The following is a 12,897-nucleotide window of genomic DNA, read 5'->3' as shown; positions in this document are numbered from 1 at the left end:
TCCACTTATTTTTAACAAACTTTAAAATATTTGTTTATAATTTTATTATTAAACGTTTAAAGGTTAAATTCATTTTTAAAAAATTCGATTTTTTTGTAAACCCCCTGGGTGTAACTCAATTGACTCACTCAGAAGAGTGGGCAACGTTAGTCATATCAAAGAAAGGGTGGAGGAACTCTGCAGGTTCTTTTATAATGTAACTGTTATTATTTTATGATTTGTTAATTAATTTATATCAACGTCAAAAAATTCTCAGAGACGGCGTGGTTATTTAAATTGTAAGTGTTTATGCTAATGTTTTTTTTTTAAACTTATTTTGTTAACCAAATTGACCGGGCGGCTTGAAAGTGTTTCACCTTTTAAGTACCAAATTCAAAAACGTTATGAAATTTATGTTTAATGTTACATTCAATTTGGCCCGGCCTTTCTGCACTCTTCAGACACGCATTTATTAAATAAAAAAAGGACAGGTTTTTCATGAAATTTGGTTGTTGATACTGGTCAAGAAAGGTTTTTTTTCCAACCCTGGCAGAAGGGAAACTCATTTTCCCTATTCATTATCCCTCAATAATTTCTAGATGAGATTTCAACATAGATTTATTTACAAAAAAAAAAAAAAATTGACGTTTTCGTCCTGGTCCTTCTATAATATATAAGTGGCCCACCTACAAGTGGTTCAACATGTCCACCCTTAATTCTTAAACAAATACTTCTAATCGCTATTTCTTTTTTCTGTATCTAGATTTATTATTTAATGGCTGTATCATTGTATTTTAAAAGGATTCAAATGTAGACAGAAAGGTTTTCATACTCTTCGGTGTCCAATATCATTTCATTTTATTATATTCACTAGTTTTCATGGTCCACTTGACCAATTAATAGCTTTCAATTAATTAAGGTTTTTAGTTGAGATAAAAAAGTCAATGGCACGAGCGGGATTCGAACCCACGATCTTCGGCTAGATACGCCGCTGCTCTACCACTTGAGCTATCGTGACCACGATCCACTCGGATACTAACTTCCCATCTCAACCCCACCTTTTGAATTTTCCCTCCTTTTTGCCATTTTTTTCAATATTTTATCATTTTACTATATTGACAACTTCCAGGGGAGTTTTATAGGTTGGCCAATCCAAGCTTAGGAATGAGAACCCATTGGATTTTTATAACTGTAATAGAAAATGGACGGATTATGAAGATAGAGTCAGTTTGGGCATTTCTTGAGATATTTGTGGCCCGAAAGCCTACAGATTTATCAGAACGCAAGATTGAAAATCTGTCTTATTTTTGTTTAGTGCTAAATTTAAGCAGAAATCTGGTGGTCTGGAGCATAAGAATGATTCATAATACGTAGAAACAAATGTTTATGACCAGGTGCGGTCTCATCACAATGGCGGTATGACTCATGTAATGTGAGGCTTCCATGCTGCACAGTTTTGATCATTTAAGAGTGAGCGCATTATATTAAAAACATACACTGGGATTTATATACTCATAAAAAAATGACACATTTTTCATAATAACTATGTGTAAAGATTAATAGTTGACTTAAAAAGTAAACACAACATGAATAACTTGTCGTTAACCTTTATAGAGTGCTATTAATCATTTTACACCTTTTAGATTAGAAATAAAAAAAAATCGGTTCAATTTCGACCTTTCTGGAACCAATTTGTCTAATGAGTTTGTTGTTTTTAAATTGTTTTCTTTGATGAAACAAATTTGAGTAAAAAAATAGATTATTAATTGTGGTTTTTCGTTGAGAAGATTCGTCTCACCCAGGCAGTTGCTTTCGCCAACAATGGACCGTTCTTGGTGTGCCACGTGCTACCATCCATGATGGTATACAATGGTTTAGGGCCACTGGAAGTCTCGATCAAAGAAAAGGTCGACTGCCATATGATAGCAAGAAATGATTATTTTCCTGCTTTTTCCACACTAGGGAACCGTCATATAACGGCTTCCTTAACTCCAAATGGTCTGTAATGGTGAGCTCTTAAACATTCATCAGGACGCTTTGTGAGAATAGCTTAGTCTCTGACATTCAGCATCAGGTTCTCTATTGCTGGAGAAGCATAGAGTAGAAAGGCTATTCTCTTAACGTATGAGTTGCTTTGCTTCAAGCCTCAGTCACACTTTCCAAAGACAGTCAGGAATGGTATGTGGTAGAATCAAGTCCATACGCATACCGAACTGATTCTCATACAGAAGGTACTTTTGACTGCATAACGTACATAGTTCTTCTGGATGCTATGGTTCCATTCGCTCCATTTATTGGCAGCTTTGTGTTAATGCATAAAATGCTGCAACCGCATGTACCTTGAGCAGACACCCATTGGAGAATGTAGGGATTACCACAATGAATTGACCAGCACTTTCTCCTCACATGAATAGAACATTATGGGACATAATAAAGGTGGCGGGTTAGACATTTTTCACTGTTTCCAGCAAACTTTGAACAGCTTCAAACCGTTCTTGTTGAAAAATGTGATTCTTTTCACAAAAAGAAATCTGGTCGTTTATTTACTCAATGCCTAGATTTTAGGCCTTCCCTGAGGCCAGAACATGTAATATGCATTATTAAGAGTAAAACTAGGATTTACAGAAATATCTTTTTTAAAAAGGATTAAACTAGGATTTTTCCCCCTGATCTGCAACAAGGTGGTATTTATCTGAAGTTGCTCACTTGATGTAGAATTTCTCAAAATGGTATGCAAATTCTGTGCATTTTTCTACATCACATGTAATGTTTTTTCCCATTACTTGTAGATTGGGAATATTAGAGGGTTTTCGAGATTCTCAGGAGTTGCTTTCCAAAGGAAATTGTCAGTAGTATTAATTTCTTTTAAAACTTAATTATTAATTAACTTAATTATTTTATTAATTAATTTATTTGAAAACTCTTATATATATGCTTTTCTACTGATATAGTCACATTTCTTTGGAGAAAGTTCACTTAACTCTGTTGTTGCCATTGTCTTTGTGATTTTTTTAAAAATGGTTTTATAGGCATTATATTAACAATCTAGTGTGGAATTGAGTCCCAGGGGTTTTGAATCTATTTGGTGTGTGTCGCCAGTTGTGCTTGTTTTCTTCTGCATTTTGGAAAATATTGTTCAGGCCTGCAATTTCCTCATCTAGTTCTTCCCGTCCATAAAATATTGATATTTCCACTGGTCGAATTACGTTACAAGATCCAGTTGACTTCCTGTTATAGGCGACCATAATTTCGTTCAGCCTAATCTGTTGACTGGTGCATAATTAAATCTTCTGTAATTTGGTCTTGACTGATTCTTTTGGCTTGCCTATCGTCACTGGGTTGGTCTGTCCTATTTCAGAATTTTGCCATTTTCAGTTCAGGCACACTGACAAAATTCTGAAATAGGACAGACCAACCCATCAAGGATTGGCTAACCACAATAAGCAGTAATGTCATCCTCACAATGGTATTTTGTTTACCTTGGCTCTCTCAACTAACACTACATACAAGGACTAAGGAGCCTGAACAAAAAAATTTTTTCATCATAAGTTTGGTTTTTATAATATAATTGACTTAATTTCTTTCTTTGGTGTAGGTGAGATTATATTCTGTTTGCATGTACTTCTATAAATAGATAATAAAGTATCTAGGCCATGTCCATTTTACTGTTGATCGTACTCACTCATTTCCTTATTGGTTAGTCTGATTATAATTTATCAGTTATAACCATGAAACTATTTTTAAACTGACGGCCTTATTTGTCACTGCCTTATCTTAAGTTGAAAATGTCAGTCATAAGTAAAATAGTTTTTTATAATTTATATAAAAGTAGTATAAGTTAATAATAGATATAATTTTTTCAGGGTCTAGTCCAAAATGCCGGCTTATCACTCAAATATATTAAATTATAGTCAATGCCTTGGTAACATGGCCGTTCTGCCGATCAATACAGCGCACCGTGGCCCTGCGCCGACCACATCGAAGGAGGACATAATAGACGAAGCCATTTATTATTTTAAAGCCAACGTGTTTTTTAGAACTTACGAAATCAAAAGCGAAGCTGATAGGGTGCTCATTTATATAACGCTGTACATAACCGAGTGTCTGAAAAGGATTCAGAAGGTGAGGTCGCAAAACGAGGCCATGAAAGAGACATACATGCTCGCTGTGTCGAAGTTTGCGATACCCGGGGAAGACGGGTTTCCATTGAATTCAGTGTACGCTAAACCATCATCGCCCACAGAGGCGGATCAGATGAGGCAATATCTTTTACAATTGCGCCAAGAGACCGGAACGAGGCTTTGCAAAACTATATACGGAGGTGACCTGCCTATTAAATGGTGGTTGTGCTTTGCCAAAAAGAAGTTCATGGATAAATCATTGTCTGCTCCTGGCGAATAAAATTTAAAAATAATTATTGTTTTTTAAATTATATAAGTTTTCATTATTACTGAATAAATTTATATATGTAATCCTCTTTCTACGAATAATATTAAATAAATATGCACTTTACACAGTTCATCTTGTATGTTTTATACTTTCAAACATAAATCACTTGACCATATCTAACAAGTTAAAAAATAATAATAAATTTAATTGTCTTGGGAAATCATTTAATATAACTGCAGGGAAAGAAGGAAAATGAAATACCATGGTGTTTTAGAAATTTATATTACATAACAAAAATTAAACACAATGTTATACTATGATGTTGTAATTGTATGAGGTGGCATATAACCAGCGTCACCGAAACTCCTTAAAGATACTTTTCCACCGTCATAAATTATAATACTCGTCATACTCGCATGCCTGAGAGAAAAGCGTAGCCACGCTTCAGGTGGTATTTGCAAAGCTCTAAAAATATAAACAGATTCGATGTTGATACATTTACAAAATTATTTCAATATTTTTGTTTATCCTTTTTACCTGCAGACAAAATATCTAATAACGTTTGCATGGCAGACTATTATTTCGTAGGTATCTTTTTCTTGGTGTGGACTAGCTCTGTGGAAATATTTTCTGAAAGCGGCTTCAATCCTAGCGCCATCCTGATGATACTGCTGGAAAGTGTGATTATTACGATCAACAAAATAAAACTGACAAATTTACAGTGGAATTCACCTCCAATCTTCCTGATCTGCTTATTACAGCTGTAATATTTACAAACCAGTGAATAATGACAAGAAGTATCGGATAAAGAATAAGAAACCAAGATGATCAGAGATGATCACGCTACATGAATTATTTGTGTTTATTGTATTGTTTAAAAAAATAGATAAATAAAAATAGAACCATGATGCAATTTAAAAATGGAAAGGTTTAATGGTGTCTACGAATGGATAAATCCGAATTTAACGAGAACATTGTTCTATCTTGAAATCTCGAGGAAAAGGAACATCAATCCAGGCATTTTTTTTGTAATGTCAGACAGTTTCATTAATCCTGAACAGCTTCTAAATTAAATTTATGCATTATTACTTGTACCAAAATTATGTTTAAAAACAAGGAAAGAACACAAAATAGAACCACGATGCAATTTAAAAATTAAAAAGTTCACAAAATTCAGAATGGTTTCTATGAATGGATAAATCCCAATATAATGAGATGGTTAAAAAAAAATCAAAAAATGGTTCGAGGTGTATTTTATTCAGGAGCACTGTTGGGAAAAAGTGTTCTTTCTTGAGAAAAAAGTACATAAATCTAGGTAATTTTTTGTAATGCATTCTCAGAGTTGTATTAATCCTGAACAACTAAAATAACTTTCTGCATTATAACTTATACCAAAATTATGTTTTAAAAAAAAGGGAAACAACAAAAAATAGAACCATGATGCAATTTAAAAAAATTAAAAGGTTTACAAAGATCAGAATGGTTTCTATGAATGGATAAATCCCAATATAACGAGATTTAAAAAAAAAAAAAAAAAAAAAAAAAAAAAAAAAAAAAAAAAAAAAAAAAAAAAAAATGGTACAAGGGGTCTTGTATAAGAGCACTTTGGGGGGGGGGGAGTGTTCTTTCTTGAGTTCTTAAGAAAAAACTACATCAATCTAGGCAATTTTTTTGTAATGGATTTTCAGACAGTTTTGTTAATCCTGAACAACTTCTAAATTAAATTTATGCATTATACTTTATACCAAAATTATGTTTAAAAACAAGGAAACAACAAAAAATAGAACCATGATGCAATTTAAAAATTAAAAGTTTCACAAAGATCAGAATGATGTCTACGAATGGATAAATCCCAATATAATGAGATGGTTTAAAAAAATAGTTCGAGATGTATTTTATATAGGAGCACTTGGGAAAAAAGTGTTCTTTCTTAAGAAAAAAGTACATCAATCTAGGCAATTTTTTTTAATGCATTTTCAGACAGTTTTATTAATTACTATTAATTAAGGTTTTTAGATGAGATAAAAAAGACAATGGCACGAGCGGAATTTGAACCCACGATCTTCGGCTTGATACGCCGCTGCTCTACCACTTGAGCTATCGTGACCTCGATCCACTCGGGCACCAGTTCCCATCTCAACCCCACCTTTTGAATTTTCCCTCCTTTTTACCATTTTTCAATTTTATTTTCAGTTTTATTAATCCTGAACAACTTCTAAATTAAATTTATGCATTATATGTTATACCAAAATTATGTTTAAAAAAAAAGGGAAATAACAAAAAGTAGAAACACAATGCAATTTAAAAATTAAAAGGTTTACAAAGATCAGAATAGTGTTACGAATGGATAAATCTCAATATAAGGAGTCCCGGCTATCCGGTGGAAAAAATTTAAACATTGGCAGTATTGTGTGACCCAAATGAAACAATATGCCACAAAAAGGATGCTTAAAATGTCAAAAATCCAGCATAAATAATCAATGGAGAAAAATCATATTTTTGGGCTTTCATGAGACGATTAAAAAAAAAAAAAAAAAAAAAAAAAAGTTTGAGGTGTCCTTTGTATAGGAGTACTGTTTGAACAAAAAAATCTTTACTGAGATCTTGAGAAAAAGGAACATCAATCCAGGCCATTTTTTAAATGCATTTTCAGACAGTTTATTAATCTTGAACAGCTTCTAAAATAACTAAATTCACTAATTTCGTGATTCACTTGACCAATTAATATATTACAATTAATTAAAGTTTTTAGTTGAGATAAAAAAGTCAATGGCACGAGCGGAATTCGAACCCACGATCTTCGGCTAAATACGCCTCTGCTGTACCACTTGAGCTATCGTGACTTCCATCCTCTCGGACACTAACTTCCCATCACAACCCCACCTTTTTGAATTCCGAATCCCGCTCGTGCCATTAACTTTTTTATCTCAACCAAAAACCTTAATTAATTGAAAGATATTAATTGGTCAAGCGAACCACGAAATTAGTGAATTTAATGATTTAAAATGAAGTATACTTCACTAAAGCTCTCCGTGGCCATTTCATTTGTCGTCGAGAATCCAATCCGATAACACGACATTTGAAAAATGGCAAAAAGGAGGGAAAATTCAAAAGGTGTGGTAGAAATGGGAAGTCGGTGTCCAAGTGGATCGAGGTGACAATGGATCAAGTGGTAGAGCAGCGGCGCACCTAGCCGAAGATCGTGGGTTCGAATCCCGCTCGTGCCATTAACTTTTTTATCTCAACTAAAAACATTAATTAAGTCTAAAATAACTTTATGCACAAAAACTTATTCTAAAACATGCACAATTTGAGCCCGGAATTTCATTGTATACTTTTTTTTTTTTAAGCATGCCAGCTTTACAACTTATTGTACTCCTTCATAGTCACATTTTGTGAGCTCTTTAAATTGTGCCAATGTCCTTCCATCGAAGCAATTCGTTTTCAAAAGGGTCTTGATTGAATTCTCTGAGACTTGTTGGTGAGTGCTGTGTGAACTTTCTTTGCGACCTCTGCTCCTCTTATGCGCCCGAAAAATCGAGAGGACGGTGTGAATCAAAACCCACGACCGTGGGATCTACTAAACTGAGAGCCTGATGCATTAACCAGACTTCAGCTACCATGACCCCCTGGACCGTTAGTTCATCAGATATTAAAAGAAGAATGGAGGGATTTGAAAAAAAAAAAAAAAAAATCTGAGATATTGTTGACCCCCTTAAAGAGTTAACACGTATTAGGATAACATACTTCATAATCATATTAACGAGAAAGATGTGGATTAGGGTAAATATCCAGCAGTAAAAAGGTGTTGATCCACAATTTTTTTTTTTTAAACAATTGATGTATCAAAAAAGCCTTTGATTGAAAACCACAATGATGAAGATGATGTGATTTAAATTGGTGGCAATCCCTCCCCCCCCCCCAAAAAAAAATGATGATTTTGACTTATTTCTGAAATATTTAATTTTTTGTTGAAGTTTATCTCTATTTTGTTTAAGTTTAGTGGTAGATAATTAATAATATTGCATTTCTTTGAAAAGGCATCTCACAGATGACATGACTATTACATATCAAAATGTTTATATAAATTAATACATACTAATATACAAATTAATATGTATAAATATACAATATTATATACAAATATTAATACATTTCTAATTAGTTACAAAAATATATTTACATAATGCGGCGGCCTCCAGGTTTTACTCGGAGGCTCGGGTTCAATAGGTGAACCCTCTTCAAGCAGAGGGCACTCTTCCGTCGGTACATCAGGAATGAATTCGTGGATAATTTCAGCCGTTTCTCTTGCCCTTGTCATCGGAGAATGTATCAACTTCGTATAACGGATTCCTAGTTCCTTGAGCCTCTGTCCCGTCATACGTGCTTGCTCTCGACCTGTCAATTATAATTTTTATGCACATTGAACATTATGTTATAAACTTTAAAATGTCATTAATAACCTAATTCTGTCAGCTTCATTTCTGACTCTGTTTTCCCATCTGTATGATACTGCCCGTGCCTTATAAGAATAATAAATCTTTTGGCCAGCTTGGTGTCCTGCCCATTTTCCAATCCTTCACGACTAAAAATTAAAAACAAATAATTTTCTTATCAAATTAGTAAAACATAATAAGTTATGCTGTCATTTAGAACTAGCATTTGTCCTAACATGTAGTTTTATTTTTTTAACGAAACCTAATAGCCACGATGATCGAAATCAATACTTTAATGATTATAAAAATTGTACGATATTGTCACATAGTTTGGTCCTTTTTGGTTTGTCTATTACATTTTGATACGTTCATTGGTGGGTAAGAGCAGTTTTCATTTAGTTAGGATTATTATAAGTACGTGAAAAGGCTGAAGAATTTTGTCATTGGTTATTTCCTCAATGTAAGGTTTTAATTATTGAAATATCACTACAGTTTCATTTTAGCACTTTCAAAGCTCTGGCTGGCTTACCCTTAATAAATAAATTTATATTTCGTACTATTTCAATATTTGCTAACCTACACTGAGGTTGAAATCCGAAGGATCAGAAATCATGAAAATTTCAATACACAGACCACAAAAAAAATCTCCTAATTCAAAAGATTATGAGAAAATAAATTCTGATCCTGGAAAATTTGGCAATATGAAATGAATGTTGAATGTTCAGCAAACTGGATGAAGATTAAAAATTGCCATTTATCATTGGTTAGTATGTGTGATTTGTATTTGCCTTGCTGGTGGTTCTGGAGGTGAGCCACAGCTCATGGAATTTTAATTGTTAGTAATACATAAAAAGTATTGTAAAATGGTTTGCCCCCGACACCCAATGGGTAATTGACACTATACCACTGTAATACAACTCAAAAGATTGGGAGGAAGTATGAGCAGTTTTGAACAAGTTGATACTGTGAAATAAAATTTAATTTTCAACAAACGACTGATTTTATGTTCCGGTAACCAAGTAAGAAAAATGACAAAATTACCCTTGTGTGGGTACCAGGGCAACGATGAGTAGGGAAATTTGATGAGGACACACTTATTTCCCTTAACCTTCTCATGGCATACCAAATTGCCAAAAATGCAGATCCATTAGACAACGGATTAAGAATATGTCCTCCATTCAATGGTAATGTAGTCTGGGACAAAGGCATGTAAAAAAGTTGACAATGAACGTTAGTAAATCTAGATGGGCTAGGACTAGAATAATAGTTGGGCTGCTAACTGGACACTGCAGACCAGGAGGCATATGTATACACTCTGGATGGCAGAAACAAGCCTGTGCAGATATTGCCCAGAAGAAGAAGTGGAACATGTCCTCCGTTGGTGTGAAGGCCTATGTAGACTAAGATTCCTATCCTGGGAGAGGATAAGCCAGAGCCTGAAGGATACTCATGGGAGCCCATGAAAAAGCTATGGAGGTTATTAAAAAGACTTAAGCTTAGTGAGGAGCTCTGCACAACCATAGACCAATACTGGACACAGTGTGTAGGTCGTAAAGAAGAGAAGTAAAGAGGCCAGCTCCTATGTAATCTAATCTAACCCGTGCTAGGTTACTTGCCCAGAAATCTCAATTGTTTACTATTGACTCCTTACTATTTCACCTGAGGCCTAGCCAGCTTCATATACAGCCATTTCATCCAAGGCTCATGGGTCAAGATCACGAACACAGTATCTATGAGGAAATGGGGTCAATGCCTACAAGCTCTTCCCGGCTAAAATTTACAACCCAGCAAAGGCAGGGTATAAGGACTAGCCTGTACTGCAGAATAGTAGAGTAAGTTCTAGTTCTGAGCTCAATGCAGTTCTTCGCACTACTCAGTACCAATCCACTGCCAGTGCAACAACATTCCTCCTCCATATGAAGACTGTATGCTGAGCATTAAGTCTGATACTACGCCATAAGCGCTTAACTGGAATCTGTGCCATTATATTTAACTGAGCAGTTTGAATTTTGAGAGAATTTCAGCGTCGACATTCATCAATGTGATGATTGCAGAACTGCTTGTACAAACAGTGAAAATTGTTGTACCTAATATGGGTTTTTAGTGAAGATGGTGATGAGGATACTACAAAGCGGGGTTTGTGCTCCCCAGGCACTGCTAGTCCTATCACTCCTCTGATTCTGGCCCTCTCCAACTGCAGCAATGGGTTTGCCAGCATTGGGGAGGGTTGTTTTAACCTAAGTTTACTGTGTCTAGTGCTGCTAGAGCTTATCCATTTCTCCTTTTGTTTTCTTTGGATACAATTTATTTGGATTTGTGATGGAGGATTCTGTACTCCTAAGTGCTTTCTTAAGTGGCAATGTCCTGTCAGGAGTCCAACCAAAATCCTGGTTCGTTCCAGTTGCCTTCCAGTAATTCTTTTGTAAGTTTTGCGGATGGCCCTTTTAAGAATCTGGTTTTGGAGTCTTTGAGGATCTATTTTAAGATATATCCTCTTTTGTGACAGGATGCTAAGCCACAGTAGGGTTCAGGACCCCCAAGTCCATGTTGGCTCCTCTTTGGCCAACATGTCCAACTTGTTGCCTCTATGCCCAGTGGCCCATGCCAGGGTTAGGTCATTAGTGTCACTGACTTCCTTCAGGGCCACTATGCAGTTTCAAACACTCTTTGCATGATGCTAGGGCCTTTACTGCTGCCTAGGAAGTTGGCTATCTTTCTGGGAATGTATTCTTAGCCTTTTTATTTCCCTGGCATAGTGTTCAATCACTACAATTTCAGACTGGAAAACTGTAGCAAATTTACCTAGATTTACCATCATTTCGGCCATTGGGTTCATCCTAAAGGCTCCAGCTCCCGAACTCTTGTTGGTTTTGGAACCAACAGTGTACCAGTAGGAGTTTGCCTTTGGCGGTGTTCCTTTGGCCCATTTTTCCCTTTCTGATTTCAGTACCTTGTACTTGTTAGTTAAATTGTATTTTGTAGTGGCATCGATCGGCATACCAAATATGGCATCTGCCTGTCTCTCCTCCCTCAGGTTCCATTGTTTATTTACATGGCCCATTGCAGATGGTTGTCCATTTATGATTATGTGGGCTGCTGCTTTGGGTTCTCCATGGATTAAAATGTGAAGTGGTGGGAGGTTAAACAACACCTCGAGGAGCACAGTTGGCGTTGTGCTCATGGCTCAGAAGCCACTGAGCCAGGCTTGTCTTTGGAAGCCACTCCGATTGCTTTGGCCTGCAGAGTCTAGGTACGTTGGATATTTATGAGACGAGCACACTTCCTGATACACTCCACCATCTTGAAAAGACTCTTCCTGAAGAATAGGCTAACCTCCAGCAAAGAGACATTTCCAGATTGGTAGATAGTATGCCGAGGCATCTTCGAGATGTAATTAAGGAGGAAATACGCGATATTAAAATGTTAATTAAAAACCTAAGGCTAAATTAAAACAAATTTTTAATATTTTTAAATTACTGAACGTTAAAAAACGTGAAACTTTGATTAATATATGAAAATATACCCAAATCAAGTTATAGATGGGCGGACTTTTTTGCATGTCAGTGTATTTAGTTCAAGCTTGATCATTGTTTGCCTTTAGCCTGGATATTATCTACTTAGAAAGAAATAATTAAAAAAATACATTTGTCTACTCTTTTCACTTACAAATCCCAGTTTGAATCCCATTTTCTCTTTTCGGTTGGGAAAGTACGAGGCCTGCTTTCAGCCCTGATTTCCGGCATGTTGAACCTGTCGGAGCAGTAGGCGACGAGGCCCAGGGTGCCGAGCCCCGTCATCTTCGCCAATCTCATGAACCGCGACATTTTCCCCTAAATTGAAATAAAGTCGAAAATACAAAATAAAACCGACAGAAAAGAGAATAGGCGGGTTTGGAACAAAGGGACGCACAGATGTTTACTGACCCCGGCCGCCCGGCCTAAGAGGTTTCCACTTTCGATACAACCGACGTCGATATCGATACTGGCACGTTTTCATGCCAGGGACAGGTACTCAACAACCGACATCGAACCAATAAATACCTTTTTTAAAAATAAACAATAAATATATTTCATTAAAAATTAAATAAAACAAA

The 12,897-nt window shown here is 35.5% G+C and overlaps 2 protein-coding genes across 6 annotated transcripts; one reads left to right on the top strand and one right to left on the bottom strand.

Moving 5' to 3' along the window:
• Positions 1 to 141: 141 nt before the first annotated feature.
• Positions 142 to 4,393, top strand: LOC106669072 (actin-related protein 2/3 complex subunit 3). Of its 2 annotated transcripts, none has more exons than XM_014398332.2 (2): positions 142 to 278; positions 3,843 to 4,393. In XM_014398332.2, exon 2 carries the CDS (start codon positions 3,856 to 3,858, stop codon positions 4,378 to 4,380), a length of 525 nt encoding a protein of 174 aa, XP_014253818.1. In that variant the 5' UTR covers positions 142 to 278; positions 3,843 to 3,855; the 3' UTR covers positions 4,381 to 4,393. The 2 variants fall into 2 exon arrangements, with proteins under 2 accessions (XP_014253818.1, XP_024083858.1); XM_024228090.1 differs by lacking the exon at positions 142 to 278 and adding an exon at positions 3,748 to 3,766.
• A 240-nt stretch (positions 4,394 to 4,633) lies between these two features.
• On the bottom strand, positions 4,634 to 12,869 carry LOC106669073 (serine/threonine-protein phosphatase PGAM5, mitochondrial). 4 transcript variants are annotated; one of them, XM_024228088.1, is made up of 6 exons: positions 12,714 to 12,869; positions 12,471 to 12,634; positions 8,832 to 8,953; positions 8,552 to 8,766; positions 4,906 to 5,039; positions 4,634 to 4,833 (listed from the first exon to the last, which is right to left on the bottom strand). In XM_024228088.1, exons 2-6 carry the CDS (start codon positions 12,626 to 12,628, stop codon positions 4,683 to 4,685), a joined length of 780 nt encoding a protein of 259 aa, XP_024083856.1. In that variant the 5' UTR covers positions 12,629 to 12,634; positions 12,714 to 12,869; the 3' UTR covers positions 4,634 to 4,682. The 4 variants fall into 4 exon arrangements, with proteins under 4 accessions (XP_024083856.1, XP_014253819.1, XP_024083855.1 ...); XM_014398333.2 differs by having other exon boundaries at positions 12,728 to 12,805; XM_024228087.1 differs by having other exon boundaries at positions 12,471 to 12,776.
• Positions 12,870 to 12,897: the final 28 nt, after the last annotated feature.

Source organism: Cimex lectularius, unplaced genomic scaffold, assembly GCF_000648675.2.
Source record: "Cimex lectularius strain Harlan isolate CLEC.00 unplaced genomic scaffold, Clec_2.1 scaffold183, whole genome shotgun sequence".
NCBI lineage: Eukaryota > Metazoa > Arthropoda > Insecta > Hemiptera > Cimicidae > Cimex > Cimex lectularius.
Note: the sequence above shows the minus strand (reverse complement) of the source record. Positions and strands in the feature narration are given on the sequence as shown.